Source organism: Bos indicus, chromosome 3 (genome assembly GCF_029378745.1).
Source record: "Bos indicus isolate NIAB-ARS_2022 breed Sahiwal x Tharparkar chromosome 3, NIAB-ARS_B.indTharparkar_mat_pri_1.0, whole genome shotgun sequence".
Lineage (NCBI taxonomy): Eukaryota > Metazoa > Chordata > Mammalia > Artiodactyla > Bovidae > Bos > Bos indicus.
This window is the reverse complement of record NC_091762.1, coordinates 95,912,204-95,935,696: the sequence shown is the minus strand read 5'-3', so window position 1 is coordinate 95,935,696 and position 23,493 is coordinate 95,912,204. Positions and strand designations below refer to the sequence as shown.

The 23,493-nt window shown below is 38.2% G+C and overlaps 1 protein-coding gene across 3 annotated transcripts in view; it reads right to left on the bottom strand.

Annotated features, from left to right (window-relative positions):
• The window catches only part of FAF1 (Fas associated factor 1), a 497,713-nt gene that overhangs the window by 168,824 nt on the left and 305,396 nt on the right, over nucleotides 1-23,493 (bottom strand). For all 3 annotated transcript variants that reach the window (XM_070780362.1, XM_070780369.1, XM_070780377.1), the window contains exon 9: nucleotides 3,467-3,562. In XM_070780362.1, the coding sequence (XP_070636463.1) occupies nucleotides 3,467-3,562 (96 nt within the window). The remainder of the gene's footprint in view (nucleotides 1-3,466; nucleotides 3,563-23,493) is intronic.

Below are 23,493 nucleotides of genomic sequence, written 5' to 3'. Positions count from 1 at the left end.
TGTGTTTCTCTAGTATCTTATGCTTATCTCACCTTTCTCATTAATTACATAATATGAAAATTTCAGTTTATATTCATTTGATCAGCACAGTAAGTATTCAACAGATGTCTGCTTAACTGAAATTACGAATCAATAGTTTTCACATTAACTATATTTTAAACTTGGGATTTTATTTTTGTTGTTGCTATTCTTGGAGTATTCCTCCTACTCTTACACTATCAACTGAGGATTGGACAACTCTCAAAAAACCTGGGTCCAGCCAGGGGTCCCTGTAATGTCCCAACCAAGCAGCTGGGATGAGGAAAGATAGGTACCTAGCTAAGGTACCTAGAAATATGGAAAGGTCGTTGAAAGGGAGGGGCTCCCCAGGTGGCACTAGTGGTAAAGACCCCATTTGCCAATGTGGAAGACATAAGAGATGTGGGTTCGATCTCTGGGTAGGGAAGATCCCCTGGAGGAGGACATGACAACTCACTCCAGTATTCTTGCTGGGAGAATCCCATGGACAGGGGAGCCTTGTGGGCTACAGTCCACAGGGTCGCAAAAGAGTCACACTACTGATGCAGCTTAGCATGCACGTAAGCATTGAAAGGGAGCTCAGGAACAAGGGGAAGATGGGAAGAAATGAGAAAATATTAATTATAAGGAAAATATATTTGCAGGGTTAGAAGGACGATGTAAGAAAGAAAATTCTGCCAGTTAAAGAACACATAAGTACAATGCATAAAATTCAAAACCTGAATTTAACTACTGGTCTCAAATATCTTCTTCCTAACGCAAAGGCTGAAGACAGTCAATAGCAAAGTGGTAATTATCTTGAAACACACAAAGTCATGTAAAAGAAGGGTTAAAACAAGAGGAAAGAAGTAGAACCACTGGGTTCTACACAGTTCTACACAGTCATAGCTTCTGATTTAATACAGGGTAGATAACAACAGCAAAGAAGGCAATGGCACCCCGCTCCAGTACTCTTGCCTGGAAAATCCCATGGATGGAGAAGCCTGGTAGGCTGCAGTCCATGGGGTCGCTAAGAGTCAGACATGACTGAGCAACTTTACTTTCACTTTTCACTTTCATGCATTGGAGAAGGAAATGGCAACACACTCCAGTGTTCTTGCCTGGAGGATCCCAGGGATGGGGGAGCCTAGTGGGCTGACATCTATGGGGTCGCACAGAGTCGGACACGACTGAAGTGACTTAGCAGCAGCAGCAGCAGCAGCAGATACCAACAGAGATGCTCAACAATGGAACCAGTTGCCTCATGAGGACAGAACCCTGCCATTAGAGATAAAATGCAGATATTATTTTGTGTGAGCTCTTCCAGCACAAAGACTGGGATCCTAATGTTTGGCATGTAGAAGACATTGAAAAAATGTTTAAATAAATGAGGAATAAATGGATGGGCAAGTATAAGTCAAATAAAAAATTGCTCCAGTTTCATAATTCTATGACAACATAAAAACCAAGTCACAGCTCCTTTCCCATTTCTCACCACTGGATGAAGTGGTATATTTACTTAGCCAGGGAAGGAAAAATAATGGACTCATTCCAGAAAATCAGAGTTAAAGATATCCCCAAGGCTGTGGCTCTCTTAGTTTTACAAAGCTCCCTAACCCCACTCTACTTTCTTCCTTAATTAATCTAAAGTGTATGCCACCCTCTAATACGCTTTTCCTCAATTTATGGCATTGAATTCCTTCCACTGAAAGTGAAAAGTGAAAGTGGAAGTCCCGCATTCACGTCTGACTCTTTGTGACCCAATAGACTATACAGTCTGTGGAATTCTCCAGGCCAGAATACTAGAGTGGGCTGTTGTTCCCTTCACCAGGGGATCTTCCCAATCCAGGGATCGAACCCAGGTCTCCTGCACAGTGGGCAGATTCTTTACCAGCTGAGCCACACACTCCACTGAACGGAATGCCCAAATAACACATATAATGGTGAGGGTGAGAAAAGGAAATGAAATGAAACAGGTAACTGTCACCTCTTAGATCATAAAATCATTAAGAATCCTGGATGGAGCTAGTTGGCTTCCTAATATTAGCAGATTTATTCATTAAAGGGTTGAAGCCATAACTTACTTTAGCCATTAAAAGTATACTCAAGCAATAAAAGGAAATATTTCAATAAATTGTTTTTGGCAGTTTCTGCCAAGCAGTGAAACTCAATATTATTTTTCCTTTCATGAGGAATTAGCGAGATAGTGTTAGAAAAAATGGTGTGGGCTCTTTAAAGGAAATTAACATTTTTAGAAACCTAAAGAAATAGTATAGTAGTATTTACAGTGGGGGGAAAATCTTCCTTCCTTATGGATTTCCAAAAATTGAGTAGCAAATTGTCATTTTCACAGGATGATCATAGATTACAACTTCAGTTATTCAGTCCCTTTTTCTCTTTTACATATTTAAATGATGCAATTACGTATTCAGAGAATAGTGGGAGAGGTTTTGTGGCAGCTTCCATAATAAATGTCCAAAATATTTAAGCTTAAATAAAAATTTGCAACCATATTTTGTATAGAATGTAAATGGAAAAGGTTTTACTGGACTAATTTAAACTTTTGAAGGACTTCCCTGGTGGTCCAGTGGCTAAGACTCCATGCTTCCAACTCAAGGAGCCTGGGGTATGATTCCTGGCCTGGGAATTAGACACCACATGCCAAAACTAAGAGCTCCCATGGGGTAACTAAAGATCGAACCTGCCCCCATTGCACTGGAAGCACAGAGTCTTAACCACTGGACGACCAGTAAGTCCCCCAAAATACTTCTAAAACTGATAAATTGCAATGTCCAGGCTGTCTTTCTCATTCCCTTATACCCGAGTCATGGCTGGACACAGCGCTATTGTACCCAAGGAAAAGATTCTGCCTTTTAAATAGTTCAGACCTGCAAAGACACATACAGGCATACCACATATATAAACATGTTCAATCTCCTTGCTCCTCTTTGTTTCTACAGCACCCTGTAATGCACTGCTGCCACTGCATTTATTACATTTGCCATTATTATTGGTTTACTAATGTATCACCTTTGACTCTGAGCACCTTGGTATAGGTACATTGTTATTCATCTTTGTTCCCTAGTATTGAGGACAATGTTTGGCACACACAATGTGATCCAGCTCAATGAGTTAAAGGACCTTCAGAATGAATTCTAATAAATGTAGTCTACTATACAGTCAGCAACTAAAAAATTCCTTTGTTAGCCTGACAATTCTAAGTAAAAATCATTTCAGCTGATCCACCCCAATTCTGTCTGTTTGAAACATGAAACTTATAGAACAAGAAGAAGCACATTAGCAATAATTTTGCTCGGAAAGTTTCCGCCTTTAAGAATTTACTGAAATGTTATTCATGCTACATTAACTCTACCTATTCTTTGCTGTGGCAGATAAAAGAGAATAGGAAGTGGGCAGGTGAGTGGAGGACAGACGTTATGTTTGATGAAAAGCTAGCAAACATGCTTACCTCTTCAGACTGCTCCCGGGTCTGTGCAGGTGAAGATCTTCTTCCCACTGTAAGTCGATGGCAGGGATAAGAGAGCCCTGATTCAGCAAGACACATCTGCAAAATGTAGAATCCACTATTTGTAAACAAAATGAGGTCATATTTTACAAAAAAATTATATTTAGACATTTTCTATTATTTCTGAAGCAAAATTAAAGTTCACTCTAGTAGTCTAGGCATTACATTCAAAGGAAGGCTTTACAAATCTGAAATTTTTCCACATATAAATGTCACATTGGTCAAGGCTAGTTTTTATCATACAATAGGCTGGCGCTTCAGGAAACTGCAGCAAGCCTAAAATAAAGCTAATCATATACACCTCCCCACCCTACCATGTCTGCTATTTTTCTGAGCAGGAGAATAACACCTCCATTTCTCAATTCCCAAGGCAATACTCTATAATCTTGTTTCAAAGTGTATCTAGAAGACTGTTTGCTGAAGGCATTAAAAAACATTTCTATACAATGTAACAATGTCATTTATGATCAAATCAATATTAATCCACAAGTTCAGATCATTATAGCTGATGAGTCTATAATACTTAAAAAGTACCTAGCACAGTACCTGGCACAGACATTTAGTTTTATTGCCATTATGATCTAAAACACTAACCAAGTTTAGCCAAACCAATGAAATTAACATATATTAATTTCTATTGAATTTTATAGTGGGTCAGATATTAAATAACTATTTTGAGATTTAAATTAAATTTAGGGAAATGAGAACATGTTCAGTTCATGTTCGAGTTCAGTTCCATTGCTCAGTTGTGTCCGACTCTTTGAGACCTCATGAACTGCAGCACATCAAACCTCCCTGTCCATCACCAACTCCCGGAGTTTACTTAAACTCAAGTCCTTTGAGTTGGTGATGCCATCCAACCGTCTCATTCTCTATCATTCCCTTCTCCACCCACCTTCAATCTCTCCCAGTATCAAGGTCTTTTCCAGTGAGTCAGTTCTTAGCATAAGGTGGCCAAAGTATTGGAGTTTCAGCTTTGGCATCAATCCTTTCAATGAATATTCAGGACTGATTTCCTTTAGGATGGACTGGTTGGATCTTCTTGCTGTCCAAAGGACTCTCAAGAGTTTTCTCCAACATCACAGTTCAAAAGCATCAATTCTTCAGCACTCAGCTTTCTTTATAGTCCAACTCTCACACCTATACATGACTACTAGAAAAACCATAGCTTTGACTAGACGGACCTTTGTTGGCAAAGTAATATCTCTGCTTTCTAATAAGCTGTCTAGGTTGGTCATAACTTTTCTTCCAAGGAGTAAGTATTTTCATTTCATGGCTGCAGTCACCATCTGCAGTGATCTTGGAGTCCCCAAAAATAGTCTGTCACTGTTTCCACTGTTTCCCCTCTATCTGCCATGAAGTAATGGGACCAGATGCCATGATCTTAGCTTTCTGAATGCTGAGTTTTAAGCCAACTTTTTCACTCTCCTCTTTCACTTTCATCAAGAGTCTCTTAAGTTCTTCTTCATTTTCTGCCATAAGGTGGTGTCCTCTACATATCTGAGGTTCTTGATATTTCTCCCAGCAATCGTGATTCCAGCTTGTGCTTCATCCAGCCCAGCGTCTCTCATGATGTAATCTGCATATAAGTTAAATAAGCAGGGTGACAATATACAGCCTTGATGTATTCCTTTCCTGATTTGGAACCAGTATGTTGTTCCATGTCTAGTTCTGACTGTTGCTTCTTGACCTGCATACAGACTTCTCAGGAGGCACGTAAGGTGGTCTGGTATGCCCATCTCCTTAAGAATTTTCCACAGTTTGTTGTGATCCACACAGTCAAAGGCTTTGGTACAGTCAATAAAGCAGAAGTAGATGTTTTTCTGGAACTCTCTTGCTTTTTCGACGATCCAGTGGATGTTGGAAACTTGATCCTGGTTCCTCTGCCTTTTCTAAAACCAGCTTGAACATCTGGAAGTTCACAGTTCACGTACTGTTGAAGACTCACTTGGAGAATTTTGAGCATTACTTTGCTAGCATGTGAGATGAGTGCAATTGTGTGGTAGTTTGAGCATTCTTTGGAATTGCCTTCCTTTGGGATTGGAATTAAAATTGACTTTTTCTAGTCCTGTGGCCATTGGTGAGTTTTCCAAATTTGCTGGCATACTGAGTGCAGCACTTTCACAGCATTATCTTTTAGAATTTGAAATAGCTCAACTGGAATTCCATCACCTCCACTAGCTTTGTTCGTAGTGATGCTTCTGAAGGCCCATTTGACTTCGCATTCCAGGATGTCTGGCTCTAGTTGAGTGATCACACCATCGTGATTATCTGGGTCATGAAGATCTTTTTTGTACAGTTCTTCTGTGTATTCTTGCCACCTCTTCTTAATATTTCCTGCTTCTGTTATGTGCATACCATTTCTGTCCTTATTGTGCCTATCTTTTCATGAAAAGCTCCCTTGGTATCTCTAATTTTCTTAAACAGAATGGTTCTATGAAGACCTACAAGACCTAGAACTAACACCCAAAAAAGATGGCCTTTTCACTGTACTGGACTGAAATGCAAAAGTAGGAAGTCAAGAAATACCTGGAGTAACAGGCAAATTTGGCCTTGGAGTACAAAACAAAGCAGGGGAAAGGCTAACAGAGTTTTGCCAATAGAACGTGTTGATCATAGCAAACACCCTCTTCCAACAACACAAGAGAAGACTCTACACATGGACATCACCAGATGGTCAATACTGAGATCAGACTGATTACATTCTTTGTAGCCAAAGATGGAGAAGCTCTATATAGTCTGCAAAAACAAGACTAAGAGATGACTGTGGCTCAGATCATCAACTCCTTATTGCCAAATTCAGACTTTAACTGAAGGAAGTAGGGAAAACCACTAGACCATTCAGGTATGACCTAAATCAAATCCCTTATGATTATACAGTGGAAGTGACAAATAGATTCAAGGGATTAGATCTGATAACAGAGTGCCTGAAGAACTATGGAGGGAGGTTCATCACACTGTACAGGAAGTAGTGATCAAGATCATCCCAAACAAAAAGAAATGCAAAAAGGCAAAACGGCTGTCTGAGGAAGCCTTACAAATAGCTATGAAAAGAAGAGAAGCGAAAGGCAAAGGAGAAAAGGAAAGATACACCCATTTGAATGCAGAGTTCCAAAGAATAGCAAGGAGAGATAAGAAAGCCTTCTTCAGTGATCAATGCAAAGAAACAGAGGAAAACAATAGAATGGAAAGAGTACATGTTACATTTGTCTATAAAAAGAAACTCACAAACACTGAATAGCCTAAAGATGTATTTTTTCCTTGGTGGTAGTAAAATGATACATATTTAATGTAATGATGATATAAAGTGTCTCTATATTATTATTAGAAATAAAATAGGGTATCCATTAGCACACTGGAAACATCCACTGTAACTTTTGGGGAGCTGTGAGTTAAACTGACATATGAGGAAACCCAAATATCTGCAAATTCATAAGTACCAGACTTAATAGTGGGTTAGTTCTAACTACACTTCAACCATGTGTTATAGTTAGGCTAATTATCTGAAGACAAATAATGGAATGGAAAAAATAAATGTCACCTAAATATCTACATAGTTTCAATCATGTGCAGTGTATGCTGTCATATGGATTATACAAAAATCATATCTTTGATTATGGTTATCTTTCTTTTAGCCTCATTAGTGGTTTTTGTTTGTTTGCTTTTGCATCTAGATATTTTGGCAGTGTACTTTACAAATGCTAGAAGACCTGATTAACACAACAAACAAATAAAACTTCACTGATTCTGTCATTTCTATCCACCAACATAATTATCACAATTAGCTCAATTTATTTCATTTCAGTACAAATAAAAGCAAAGCTAAGTTGGATAAGAAGCATAAGCTAAATTTCAAGCCACACTGCTTTCATTTTTCCATTTGAAAAAAGTTCTCCTCCCCCACTCTGAAATCCTCTGGTAATGAAATAGTAATGATGGTAAATGTCACTGACAATCAGAAGCAGTGCAGTGTAATGGAAAGAGACCTGGAGGAGGCAGAAAAATCTCAATTTAAGTACTGCCCAGCCTCCTGATCTTGGAATAGTCATTTCTCTATTCTAAGCTAGAGTTTCCTCTTTTATTAATTGAGGTGAGTAATCCCTGCCCTAACTACTTCAATGGACTCTTGAAAGGGTTAAATAGGATAAGATAAAAAGATGGCTTTGAAACTATATTGAAATAGCCAAAGAGCTTTTTATCACTCCAACAGTCATTATTTTTAGGACTGAGGGAAGAAAAATAGTGATTAACTTCCACTGTGACTATCACTGCATACAGTCCAATCGTAAATCAAAAAAGGATATATTTTAGGAGGAACTGGAGGAAGACACACACTAAAAGTACCTGGCACTACAAATGGACTGGCTTTGTAATGGGCTTGTCTCCACAGTTATCAACATTAACCTTCTTCATTGTTGTTGTTTAGTCGCTAAGTCTTGTCTGACTCTTGCAAACCCATGGATTGTAGCTCACCAGGTTCCTCTGTCCATAAGATATTCCAGGCAAGAATACTGGAGTGGGTTGCCATTTCCTTCTCCAGGGGATCTTCCTGACACAGGTTAGAATCTGACTCTCTTGCATTGGCAGGCAGATTCTTTATCACTGAGCCACCAACTTTTCCCATAGCTACTAATAATTCCTGAAGATAAGAAGACAGTGATCAGTACTTTCTCTTCAGTCTACAGGTGACCAGGTAGGCCTCACTCTGCACTGAGGAAATTAAAGGGTCAGGAATTTTTAAGTTACTAGGTGCCCAGTGCTGATTAAACATAAGGCATTATGTCTATTTTAAAGGAACATATATACCAGTTGGGGAGATTTACATAGGAACAGAGACAGAAAAAGGATAATTACTGCAGTCTCAGTAGAGCTGGGGACCCTTCGGAGGAACAAATTACTCAGTTATTTCAAGAAGTTAGCACCAAAGTTTTGCTATGACTCATGACAAAAACTTATAACAGATGTGAAGTTAGAAGGCTGAGGTTCCAGGCTGGCTAAAGCACTCAAGTTGCCCAATGATAATGGGCAAAATCACTTAGAATTTTTGTACTTCAGGGTTCTTACTTAGAAAATGATGTAATACAATCTGTCCTTAATTTATAAGATAGGGTAATACAATCTGTTCTCTCTCTCTCACAGAGTTGGTATGAAGATCCAGAAAGATAATGTATGTGAAATCAGATGTGAAATCAGTATTATCACTGGAGTATTTATTTTGCAAGAAACTGGGAAAAGAAAAAGATTATGGCTGCAGGTTTGTTTGAGTTTATAGTTTAAAATTTTACATTTAGATATACATACATTATAATAATTAATTAACCTCTACATAAAGGTAATCTTTCACTCACAAGATTGCTTTAACCTAATACAATGAAGGATTGTGACTCATTTCAAAATCTGTTTCAAGTCTTTATTCAGTTTTTTCTGGTTATGTTAGACTTAATTCTCTGACCTTCCATCATGGTAGATGAAGAGATTCAAAATGGGTTCAAAAATTCAACATAGAATAAAGTCAAGAAACCTTCATTTTATTATTTAATTCTACACAACTGCCACAAATCTGGGTGTATAATCTTCTGGACACTGAAGGATTGGGAAGACTGACAAAAAAGTACAGTTTTTATGACTAAAATATCACTGGTATCACTCATTGCATATCTTTATGCTAAAATGGGTATGTTGTTGAATGGGTTTTGTTGAAAGGGTTGAATGGGCAAAGGATTTTGTTATATATTTATTAAGACTTTTTCTTAAAGAGTAATTTTAGGTGTACAATAAAATGGAAAGCAAAGTACAGATGTTGCTCAAGTTATTTATATAAAATGGCATAGTATAGTCAGCCCGATTTTATCTGCAGGTTCAGCATCTGTGGATTCAAACAACTGCATATTGAAATCCACAGACAGGAAGGCTGATTGTATGCATTTAAAGTTCATCTATGTCTTGCCATGTCTTAAAAGTTCATTTACTTTCAGTGTTGAATGATATTCCTGGATTTGCCGTGGTTCATCCATTCACCTATTGAAGGACATCTTGGTTGCTTCCAGGTTAAGGCAATTATGAATAAAGCTTATATATAAAGTGGAGAGGACAAAAACTTGTAAGTCTACCATTGTAGTAGATTCTATGAGGGCAAGAATGGAGCCTGTTTGTCTAGTTATTGCCTCAGTTTATCATTAAGAAAATTGTTAATAATAATTGAGTGAAAAAAGAAAAATGTCTCTGAGATGAAAATAAATGGCTCTAATGCACATGGGAATCAGATATGACTATTGTAACACCTAAAAAACAACAAACTGGAGGAAAGACACAGCATAAAGAAATTCCATAAGACACTCACATCCCTAAAACAACAAAGTACATGATTAGGTTCTATATAAAATTTTCTCACTGAAAAGGTTACCTTTTATTTGAAGGTTTACAAAAGTTCTCATATTGCAGGGTGCTTCCTCAAATACTTCAAGCTGAACTACAACAGACTATTTGAGAAAGAGTATTTGGGAAAGACTATTTGGGAAAGAATTAGCCTGAAATAACGCTTCCCCTCTCCTGTCAATGATGCTTGAGATGCTTACAGAGCACCTCTGTCAGAACTGGTTAATAAAGCAGACAAGGATTCTTAATACCAACTTCATGATTATTCTTAGAGGTATGATCTCACAACTGCAAGTGTTGGAAGTCCTTATAAATAAGTCTTTAAAAGATATTTTGAAGAATGTTTTGGCTTCCCTGGTGGCTCAGACAGAAAAAAATTCACCTGGGTTGGGAAGATTCCCTGAAGAAAGGAATGGCAACCTACTCCAGTATTCTTGCCTGGAGAATTACTAGGACAGAGGAGCCTGGTGGGCTATAGTCCGTGGGGATGCAAAGAGTCAGACATGGCTGAGCGACTAACACTTGGGAAGATGATGATATATACCTGTAAGACAGATGATTACAAACAAAAACTCCACAGATGCCCTAACGATACATAACAGAAATGGTATTACACTAGTACTTTTTCACAAGGTAGGGATAAGGCTGAGCTAATATGTGTAAAGCATTAAGAACATTGTCTAGCCACAGTAGATGCTCAACAAACACTCCTTTTGTTACTCTGTGAATGAGGACTTGTAGTTTGGGATAAAATGACCAGTGAGAACATGAAAACACTGATTCAAAATAATGTTAAATTAATGAATTAATTTGACAGGTATATATTCTATTACATTAACACAGAACGTTTATGTATTTAAACTGTTCAACAAACTCTCCTCTTTTCAAAACTAAGGGATTTTACAGTACTTTTATTTCAAAAATAAGACCACATTTTTAAGCATGATAGCCACAGTAGGGCTTCCTTGGTGGCTCAGAGGTTAAAGTATCTGCCTCCAACACAGGAGACCAGGATTCGATCCCTGGGTTGGGAAGATCCCCTGGAGAAGGAAATGGCAACCCACTCCAGTACTCTTGTCTGGAGAATCCCATGGACGGAGGAGCCTGGTTGGCTACAGTCCATGGGGTCACAAAGAGTCGGACAGGACTGAGGGACTTCACTTTCACTTTCTACAGTAGGCAAGAATTCAAGCTGATTCTTCCTGTCAGCTGATGACAAAACTGTAATAGGGTAGAACAAATGAAACTCCATATTGGATCTGTTTCTTTTACTTTAAACTCTGTATTCTATTGCTTTTTCTAAAGTTAAGAATGTTGCCTATAGTGTGGAAATAAACAGGAAAGAACATTCTCAAGGTTCTGATCTTCAAAGGTATAATATTTTTCCATTCAAATAGAGACAAATAGCAGCAGAACAGAGAGTAACATTTGTCTTGTTGGAGGTTTACAGGAATATTGTAATCTGACCTACCTATGAGGACAGCTGCAAGAACAAAGGATTCTGGCACCAAGAAGTTTGCAACAACCAATCACATGCCCTCTCCTTTTACTATAAAAGAAGCCTGAATTCTAAGTCAGATATGATGGTTCTTTGGGACACTAGTCCACTATCTTCTCAGTCTGCTGGCTTTCTGAATCAAGTCACTATTCCCTGCTTCAACAACTCAATTTATCGGCCTGTCATGTGGCAAGCTATATAAGTTTGAACTTGGTAACACTAAAAGACAGCAAATTTGTTTTTAAATTAAAGAAAAATGACCCAAATCAAGTAAATCTGCTGTGTTAATGTTAATAAGTAATCCAAGGAAAGTGCAGGCACTTAAAAATTCTGGTGAATAGTTAAAGGAACTCATTCTATTTAACAACAGGGGAAGGCTGAATGTACCATGGACTTTTTAAATTAATAATACACATTTGAAGTCCATCTATGTCTTTTCATGGCTTGAGAGTTCATTTCTTTTTAGTGGGGAAGAATAATAACCCATTGTCTGCATGTACTATAGTTTATTCATCCATCTACCTCCTGAAGGACATAATGATTGCTTCCAGGTTATGGCAATTAGGAATAAAGCTTCTATAAACATCTGTGTTTAGGTTTTTGTGTGGCCATAAGTTTTCCACTCCCTTCGGTAAATACTAAAGAGCACAACTGCTAGATCATATGGTAAGAGTATATTTATTTTGGTAAGAAACTGCCAAACTGTCTTCCAAAGTGGCTGCACCATTTTGCATTCCCACCAGTAATGAATGAGAGTTCCTGTCACTCCATGTTCTCACCAGCAGTTGGTGCTATCAGTGCTCTGGATTTTGGCCATTCTAATAAGTGTGTAGTGGTATTTCACTGTTCTTTTAATTTGCACTTCCTGATGACATATAATGTAGCATTTTTTCCTATGGCTATTTGTTATCTGTGTATCTTCTTTTGGTGAGGTGTCTCCTAAGGTCTTTGACCCTTTTTTTTGAGTTGTTTGTTTTCTTGTTGAGTTTGAAGAGTCTTTTGTATATTTTGGATAAGAGTCCTATATCAAATGTATCTTTTGAAGATATTTTCTTCCAGTTTGTGGCCTGTCTTCTAACTCTCTTGAAAGCAAGGACTTTAAGAATAAGAGTGTCCTGAGTTCAAAATCACTTTTGCTAGTCACTGTGTGACTATTTACTCAAATAAATATTTTATGTCTCTTAAGTTCAGTTTCTTTTTATATAAAATGGATAACATTACCTCTGCTAACAGGCTCTCTGAGAGGATACATTTGCCACATGTAGATATTCCATCATCTAGTTCAGCTCAGTTCAATTGCTCAGTCGTGTCCGACTCTTTGCGACCCCACGGACTGCAGCACTCCAGGCCTTCCTGTCCATTGAGTCGGTGATGCCATCCAACCATCTCATCCTCTGTTGTCTCCTCCTCCTGCCTTCAATCTTTCCCAGCATCAAGGTCTTTTCAAATGAGTCAGCTCTTTGCATCAGGTGGCCAAAGTATTGGAGTTTCAGCTTCAACATCAGTCCTTCCAATGAATATTCAGGACTGATTTCCTTTAGGATGGACTGGTTGGATCTCCTTGCAGTCCAAGGGACTCTCAAGAATCTTCTCCAACACCACAGTTCAAAAGCATCAATTCTTTGGTGCTCAGCTTTCTTTATAGTCCAACCCTCACATCCATACATGACTACTGGAAAAACCATAGCCTTGACTAGGCAGACCTTTGTTGGCAAAGTAATGTCTCTGCTTTTTAATAAGTTTTCTAGGTTGGTCATAACTTTTCTTCTAAGGAGTAAGCGTCTTTTAATTTCATGGCTGCAATCACCATCCGCAGTGATCTTGGAGCCACCAAAAATAAAGCTGTCACTGTTTCCACTGTTTCCCCATCTATTTGCCATGAGTGATGGGACCAGATGCACTGATCTTAGTTTTCTGAATGCTGAGTTTTAAGCCAACTTTTTCACTCTCCTCTTTCACTTTCATCAAGAGGCTCTTAAGTTCTTTTTCACTTTCTGCCATAAGGTGGTGTCCTCTACATATCTGAGGTTCTTGATATTTCTCCCGGCAATCGTGATTCCAGCTTGTGCTTCATCCAGCCCAGCGTCTCTCATGATGTAATCTGCATATAAGTTAAATAAGCAGGGTGACAGTATACAGCCTTGACGTACTCCTTTTCCTATTTGGAACCAGCTGTTGTTCCATGTCCAGTTCTAACTGTTGCTTCCTGACCTGCATACAGATTTCTCAAGAGGGAGGTCAGGTGGTCTGGTATTCCCATCTCTTGAAGAATTTTCCACAGTTTGTTGTGATCCACACAGTCAGGTTTTGGCATAGTCAATAAAGTCATCATTTAGTGAATACTCTTAAATCTACGAAGTTTTTTCTTTACCTTTTACAGAAAGTATTCAGTATTTTCTTAGGAAGACATTAACTATCCCAATTAGTTCTCAAAGTATGGTGTATAGATACAAGGTTCTCTTTAGTCTTGGTTTTTTAAATTTCTACAATGTTGTGTTGGTTTCTGTCATACAACAACATGAATCAACCATAATTATACACATATTCCCTCCCTCTGGAGCCTCCCTTCTTTCCTCTCATCCCTCCCCTCTAGGTCATCACAGAACACCAGAGTTAGCTCCCTGTGTTATGTAACAACTTCCCACCAGTTATCCATTTCACACATGATAGTGTATATATGTTCATGCTGCTTTCTCCATTTGTTCCACTCCCTCCCTCCTTCACTGTGTTCACAAGTCTATTCTCTACATCTGCATCTCCATTCGTTCCCTGCAAATACGTTCACCAATATCATTTTTCTTAATTCCATATATATGCGTTATTATAACAATATTTTTGTTTTTGTCTTTCTGACTTAGTTCACTCTGTTTAACAGGCACTAGGTTTATCCACTTCACTAAAATTGACTCGAATTCATTATTTTTATGGTTCAGTAACATTCCACTATATATATGTACCACACATCTTCTTTATCCATTCATCTGTTGATGGACATCTGGATTGCTTCCATTTCTTGACTACTGTAAACAATACTGCCATGAACATAGGGGTACATGAGATACAATTTTCAGTAACCTTTTAGGGTTCCCATAAAACCAAAATAATTTTTGAAATAAACACATAGATAGTATTTGATTTTTTCACTGTGTTTATACAGATGGTAAAAAATCAATGTGTGCTAATGTGTGTGCTAAGTCACTTCAGTGTGTGCTAAGTCACTTCAGTCATGTCCAACTTGGTGTAACCCTATGGGGTCATAGCCTGCCAGGCTTCTCTGTCCATGGGATTCTTCAGGCAAGAATACTGGAGTGGTTTGCTGTGTTCTCCTCCAGGGGTTCTTCTTGACCCTGGGATTGAACTTGCATCTCTTATTTCTACCAGCTCTAGCAGGTGGGTTCCTTACCACTAGTGCCACCTGCGAAGCCTGAAAACTGCTGATAACCTGAGCACAAACCAAAGTAGTGATACTATATTGTGTTAAAGTCTTCAATACCATGTATTCATTGTAAAAACACCGATTTCCCTCAAGAATGTTCCTGTTGAATGGGCAATTTTATTAGTTTTAATTAAACCTGACTTGAGTACAAGCCTTTTAATATTCTATGTGACAACTAGGAAGCATGCATAACGCACTCATACTGCACAGCAGAGAATTATGACTGTGCAGAGCGAAAAGCACTTATGTAATTATCTGAGTTGTATTCCGAACCAGCTACTTTTCCCAGGGAACACTATTATTACTTAAATAACTGGCAGACGAACTATGGTTATTCAGATTTAGGTGTTAGGATTTCCCAACAAAATGAATGAAGCAAGCTTGTTATCTCAAGGCACAAATCTGACAATATTAATTGCCAATGACAAAATTTGAGTTTTCAAGATTAAAAATTAAAATTTTGGAAAACCACTGATTGCTACCATGCAATCAAAATGCTCCTTAATGCCTAAAGACTTTTCTAATGAGATTGGAGGTGATATTAACAGAGTGATTTTTTTTGACGTTATATAATGCTCTTTTTCAACAGTAGAAAATGTGTGTAATTCGGAGGACCAACACCCTCCAAATAACAATGAATGCATGACATTTACAAAATTATGCATGGATAAAGGATATACTCCATGAACAGTATGAAAAGGCAAAATGATAGGATACTGAAAGAGGAACTCCCCAGGTCAGTAGGTGCCCAATATGCTACTGGAGATCAGTGGAGAAATAACTCCAGAAAGAATGAAGGGATGGAGCCAAACCAAAAACAATACCCAGTTGTGGATGTGACTGGAAATAGAAGCAAGGTCCAACACTGTAAAGAGCAATATTGCATAGGAACCTGGAATGTCAGGTCCATCAATCAAGGCAAATTGGAAGTGGTCAAACAGGAGATGGCAAGAGTGAACGTCAACATTCTAGGAATCAGCAAACTAAGATGGACTGGAATGGGTGAATTTAACTCGGATGACCATTATATCTACTACTGCAGGCAGGAATCCCTTAGAAGAAATGGAGTAGCCATGATGGTCTACAAAAGAGTCAGAAATGCAATACTTGGATGCAATCTCAAAAATGACAGAATGATCTCTGTTCGTTTCCAAGGCAAACCATTCAATATCACAGTAATCCAAGTCTATGCCCCAACCAGTAATGCTGAAGAAGTTGAAGTTGAACGGTTCTATGAAGACCTACAAGACCTTTTAGAACTAACACCCCAAAAACATGTCCTTTTCATTATAGGGGACTGGAATGCAAACGTAGGAAGTCAAGAAACACCTGGAGTAACAGGCAAATTTGGAATACGGAATGAAGTAACAGGCCTTGGAATACAGAATGAAGCAGGGCAAAGACTTACAGAGTTTTCCCAAGAAAATGCACTGGTCATAACAAACACCCTCTTCCAACAACACAAGAGAAGACTCTATACATGGACATCACCAGATGGTCAACACCAAAATCAAGACTGATTATATTCTTTGCAGCCAAAGATGGAGAAGCTCTATACAGTCAGCAAAAACAAGACCAGGAGCTGACTGTGGCTCAGATCAGGAACTCCTTATTGCCAAATTCAGACAAATTGAAGAAAGTAGGGAAAACCACTAGACCATTCAGGTATGACCTAAATCAATCCCTTATGATTATACAGTGGAAGTGAGAAATAGATTTCAGGGACTAGATCTGATAGAGTGCCTGATGAACTATGGACGGAGGTTCGGGACATTGTACAGGAGACAGGGATCAAGACCATTCCCATGGAAAAGAAATGCAAAAAAGGAAAATGGCCGTCTGAGGAGATCTTACAAATAGCTGTGAAAAGAAGAGAAGCGAAAAGCAAAGGAGGAAAGGAAAGATATAAACATCTGAATGCAGAGTTCCAAAGAATAGCAAGAAGAGATAAGAAAGCCTTCCTCAGGGATCAATGCAAAGAAATAGAGGAAAACAACAGAATGCGAAAGACTAGAGATCTCTTCAAGAAAATCAGAGATACCAAAGGAAAATTTCATGCAAAGATGGGCTCGATAAAGGACAGAAATGGTATGGACCTAATAGAAGCAGAAGATATTAAGAAGAGGTGGCAAGAATACACAGAAGAACTGTACAAAAAAGATCTTCATGACCCAGGTAATCACGATGATGTGATCACTCACCTAGAGCCAGACATCCTGGAATGCGAAGTCAAGTGGGCCTTAGAAAGCATCACTACGAACAAAGCTAGTGGAGGTGATGGAATCCCAGTTGAGCTCTTTCAAATCCTGAAAGATGATGCTGTGAAAGTGCTGCACTCAATATGCCAGCACATTTGGAAAACTCAGCAGGGGCCACAGGACTGGAAAAGGTCAGTTTTCATTCCAATCCCAAAGAAGCAATGCCAAAGGATGCTCAAATAACGCACAATTGCACTCATCTCACACGCTAGTAAAGTAATGCTCAAAATTCTTCAAGCCAGGCTTCAGCAATACGTGAACTGTGAACTTCCAGATGTTCAAGCTGGTTTTAGAAAAGGCAGAGGAACCAGAGATCAAATTGCCAACATCTGCTGGATCATCGAAAAAGCAAGAGAGTTCCAGAAAAACATCTATTTCTGCTTTACTGACTATGCCAAAGCCTTTGACTGTGTGGATCACAATAAACTGTGGAAAATTCTGAAAGAAATGGGAATACCAGACCACCTGACCTCACCTCCTGAGAAACCTATATGCAGGTCAGGAAGCAGCAGTTAGAACTGGACATGGAGCAACAGACTGGTTCCAAATAGGAAAAGGAGTACATCAAGGCTGTATATTGTCACCCTGTTTATTTAACTTATATGCAGAGTACATCATTAGAAACGCTGGGCTGGAAGAAGCACAAGCTGGAATCAAGATTGCTGGGAGAAATATCAATAACCTCAGATATGCAGATGACACCACCCTTATGGCAGAAAGTGAAGAGGAACTAAAAAGCCTCTTGATGAAAGAGGAGAGTGAAAAAGTTGGCTTAAAGCTCAACATTCAGAAAACGAAGATCAAGGCATCTGGTCCCATCACTTCATGGGAAATAGATGGGGAAACAGTGGAAACAGTGTCAGACTTTATTTTTTTGGGCTCCAAAATCACTACAGATGGTGACTGCAGCCATGAAATTACAATGTCAGACTTTATTTTTGGAGGCTCCAAAATCACTGCAGATGGTGAGTGCAGCCATGAAATTAAAAGACGCTTACTCCTTGGAAGAAAAGTTATGACCAACCTAGATAGCATATTGAAAAGCAGAGACATTACTTTGCCAGCAAAGGTCCTAGTCAAGGCTATGGTTTTTCCAGTGGTCATGTATGGATGTGAGAGTTGGACTGTGAAGAAAGCTGAGCACCGAAGAATTGATGCTTTTGAACTGTGGTGTTGGAGAAGATTCTTGAGAGTCCCTTGGACTGCAAGGAGATCCAACCAGTCCATTCTGAAGGAGATCAGCCCTGGGATTTCTATGGAGGGAAGGATGCTGAAGCTGAAACTCCAGTACTTTGGCCACTTCATGCGAAGAGTTGACTCATTGGAAAAGACTCTGATGCTGGGAGGGATTGGGGGCAGGAGGAGAAGGGGACGACAGAGGATGAGATGGCTGGATGGCATCACTGACTTGATGGACGTGAGTCTGCGTGAACTCCGGGAGTTGGTGATGGACAGGGAGACCTGGAGTGCTGTGATTCGTGGGGTCGCAAAGAGTTGGACACGACTGAGTGATTGAACTGAACTGAACTGAGAGGATATACTCAAAGTGCGAGACAGATCAATGGATCTTGTAACAAAATACAAAACATACATTGATATGGTACCAGATTCCACATTGAAACTAATCTTTAGAAAACTGTAACTTGTCAAGTTCTAGTTTAGTATCAAAAAAGAATATCCACAATTGTCTGAAAAGACTATTAAATACTCTTCCCTCTTCCAACTACAACTCTGTGTGAGGCCAGAATTTCTTCATATACTTCAGGGGTCCCCAAATTCTGGGATCTAATGCTTGATGATCTGAGGTAGATATGATGTAATAATAATAGAAATAAAGCACGCAATAAATGTAATGTGTTTGAATGATCCCGAAACCATCACTTCCCACCCCTCAGTTCGTGGAAAAATTGTCTTCTACAAAACTCCCTGGTGCCCAAAAGCTTGGGGAATGCTGATCATATGTCAATGAAAACAACATATCAGAATAGGCTGAATTCAGAAGCTATGAGAATCTAATTGTCTTCAATTAAGCTAGACCTCAAAGAGATTTATAAAAGTGTAAAACATCACTCAACTCATTAATTCTAGTTTTTTTGAAAATATAATTACTTTTCATAAAAATGCTATTCATACCAGCATGTAATGCATTTATTACTATTATCTTAAACATTTAATTTTTCTCAATTTTAAATATCGCAAACGTCAGTAGATATAATTCTGACTTTCTTAAGGGTACAAAAGGATCCTGAGACCAAAAAGTTGTGAAGTGCTGGACTATGCAAGGTGTACAGGTGAAACTAATTTTCATAAACAATGGCAATTATTTGAAACAACTCAGAAGGCCCCAAAGCATATTCTTCTGTGAAGTTTGGAATCTTGTCAGTTTCCTCTTACATAATTTCCTTTTAAATAAATTAAAATGAAATACCAAACTAATGTGTAAAAGACAATTCCTATAACCCATCATAATTGATCACTGGTTATTTCTGACAAGTATTCTTATCATTTCAGGGTGCTTATTAGGCCCTTCCTAATAATGATTTCTCTAAACATATGAATTAGTTCTTAAAAGTATTTTTGTTTTGCAGCCAAATTTTAGCCTTTCCCCAAATACAGACTTGTAGCCTGTCTTTTATTCCTTACCATTAATGACAGACTAAGACATTTTTAGAGTACTGCACAAGAATTTAGGAGATCAAATTATGGGACCTTGGGATAGTCATCAGGAGAATCAATATTCTCTTTTGTAAAACATAAGAGCAACCCATATGATTTATCTCTTAGACCCCTTACAATTCTAACAGTGATCTTAGTAAGAGACTAGGAAAATTCAGTTCAGCCACCAGAAGCATCTTCACCCTGCATATGACACACTCAGTAACATAAAACAACAATTCTGAAAGCATAGCTTTACTATGTGCTGTGCTTAGTCGCTTAATTGTGTCTGACTCTTTGCAACCCCATGGACTGTAGCCCACCAGGCTCCTCTGTCCATGGGGATTCTCCAGGGAGGAATACTGAAGTGGATTGCCATGCCCTCCTCCCGGTGATCTTCCCAATCCAGGGATCGCACCCATGTCTCCTGTGTTGCACGTGGATTCTTTACCGTCTGAGCCACCAGGGAAGCTTAACTATATGTACCTTTAAAAAATCAGTTTGTAAAATATAATTTTGTGCTTAAAAAAAAACAAAAGAAAGTTTTTTTAAAAACTATGTTTTCAAGCTTGTCATCATCTTGATACTAGGATAATTAATTTCATCTGGGTCTGGGAATGCTACTGGGCACCAGGCATTCAATACAATCAACACTATACACACACACACACACACACACACACACATATCATTGAGTATTGCTCTGCTGTTGTTCAATCACTCAGTCCTGTCCAACTCTGTGCGACCCCATGTACAGCACGCTAGGGTTCCCTGTCCTTCACCAACTCCTGGAGTTTGCTCAAACTCGTGTCCACTGAGTTGGTGATGCCATCCAACTATCTCATCCTCTGTTGTCCCTGTCTCTACTTGCCTTCAACTTTCCCAGCATCAGGGTCTCCTCCAGTGAGCTGGCTCTTCGTCCGTCCACGGGATTCTCCAGGCAAGATACTGGAATGGGTTGCCACTTCCTTCTCCAGAATATTGTTTTATTGAGGTAAAACTGATCTATGATAACTACACATATTTTGAAGAGTATAATTTGGTGTTCTGAAATATGTATATTTACCCATGAAACCACTCAGCTTAAAAATTATTTTTAAAATAACAGCTATTATTGAGAGTTTAATATGTATTGGTATTATATGAAGTTTTTATAAGCATTACTCCATTTAATTCTCACAATAACCCTGCCAGATAGGTATTATTATAATCCCTTTTTAAAAGATGAGGCTACTAAGTCTTATATAGATTACGAAGCTTGCCCAAAGTCACAGCTACTCAGTAGGAAACCAAAATTAAACAGGCAGTCTGACCTCAGAGCCATTTAAAAATAATTCAATCAAACAACTATTAGTGCCCTACTATATGTTGTCTCACAGTCTGATAAACAATAATTACTTTCTTTGTCTTAATTAAAATAGCTGTTTCTCGATATCATCAATGTGCCAGGCACTATATATAAAATTCTTAACATACATCTACCTAAATGACAATCCTGCAAATTAAAGGCAATCATGATTGTATAAATCACAAAACAGCCTTTTTAGAGGCAGAACAACTTATCCAAGACCAGTCAACTACCAAGTAGCAAAGCAGATTTTATTCCAAAGGCCATGGGGTTTTCAACTACATCATATTTCTGAGCAACACAAAGCCTTTTTATGGAGCCCTGAAGATGACTGCTGGAACACTCCTTTAAAATTTTCAGATGCTCACTGTTTAGCTAGACAGATTATTAACGTAGTTTAAGCCAAACTGAATCAAGAGGCTGAAGTTTCATTTACTGCCAACCAGAGTGCAAATCAAAAAAGCTTATTTATTTCACAATTCAAGCTTTTTTTTTCTTAAATCACTTATGTGCTAGAAAATCACAGAGCTTTTAATTTGTGGCAGGTTGAAGCAAGCTTATTAAGAATGTTAGTTACCAAGTGCACCTCCACTTGTCTGGACTAGTCCACTGTCACATTCTTGTAGCAGGGTTAAATAGCAGTTTAGTCACCTCATAAAAAAACACACTGTTAAAAAGGATGTGACTAATAATAAGCTGGAACCAATGGAATATCATAAGAGATGTAAAGGTCAAGATCAATTATCTACAAAACTCCTGTGTAAATAGCTAAAAAACTGTATTCTCTGCCTGGCCTTGTTGTGCTATAGTACTCAGTTGATTGGACAAGTTAGTAAGATTTAATGAGATAAACACCAACAGTAACAAATTCTGAAGTTTTTTTGTTATGTATATAAATATGAATGCTATCAGCACAGAGTTGGAAGAAACAAGGAAGGCTTCCTGCAGACGGGTTCATTTTAGACTCATAAGATATGAGAGTTGGAAGGGTCCTTAGAATTCATCAAATGGCATTCCAAGCAGGACACCACAGATCTTGAAATCTTAAATGCATTAAGCTTTGCTGCCATACCCTCCCTGTCAAGCATCCCCAGCTCCCTTCCAAGCTAGAATTGAGAATCTCCAGAGAGAAATGTATCAGCAGCCAATTCTTAAACTTCTTCTATCAGGAGTCCCATCATCCCCAACAGATTCCAAATGAAAAGCAGTGTCTTCTCACAAGAAGGTCTGGTCTAATTCTCTCATTTAACTGGGAAAGAAACTGAGATGCACAGAGGTTTAATTTGCTTGCCCAAGTCACGTATCTGCTTAATAACAGCATAAACATATTTTCTTGACTCATATTCAATATCTTTCTACTAAATAATGTTAATTGTGTGTTCTTCAGATGTCACAGGTAGTTGTAAAATACTAATAACTATCTTGATTTAATAACATCAAATTTCTAAAAAAATTTAGGAATATATATGAAAATAATAATAAAAAAAGCTTCTGACTTGTTCTTTGTTCACTTATTTGTTTCTTTCAATCTGCTGGGGAGCTCCAAAACCCATTATAACTGCTCACCTTTATGCTTCTCTGAACTGCTCAAACATTATCTTGAGTTCTATTGAAAAAAAAAAAAAAAAAAGTGCTCCATATACAAGTTTTGTTTAAAAGAAAAAACCTTCTATTGCACCCCAGCCTTTAAAACCAGATTACAGCATAGAGAGATAAAAAGTTGCCCATTGCATCAGAATTAGATGTATTTTTATTTTAAAATGTAATATTTTTATAAACTAGATATACAGGCAATAGCAGCATTCTTGAACCCTTTTATTGATTCTAATAAGTACACTTAGAAGAGCATCTGAAAAACTTCAGAATACTAGAATAAAACCGAAGAGCATTAAGTTATGCAAGAAATATTCCCCTATTAGGCCAGCCTGATGCTGCCTAGTGGCACAGTATTTCCCATATCTATTTAGCAAGATTGGTCAGGTTTACCTGCATAAAGATACTAGCACAGGCAGGCAGACAAGTTGTTATTTCCAAGGCAACTTTAAACCAAAGAAGCTATTTCAACTGAATCAAAGAGTTCTGTTTTAAAGTCAGCTATTTTGCACAGGGGCCAATAATCCATGCTGTGAATTAAAATGCTACTGGTTTCTTTGCTTCTATGACTTTCTGTCATTTAATTGCTTATGAGCACCCTCTGCTGGAGGGCAGAAGAGAGAAAATATTGCTTTAACCCACAGGACTGGTTACAGGGAGAAAGTAATCTGAAACAAGAGCAGATTTCTCTTGACTTTTCTCTTCTTCCTTATAATTAGTTCATAATTTAGAGTTAGCTGTTGAATAAGCTTCATTAACCATATCATTATCTAGAGTCTATAACTTAGTCATTCAGTAAACACTTAT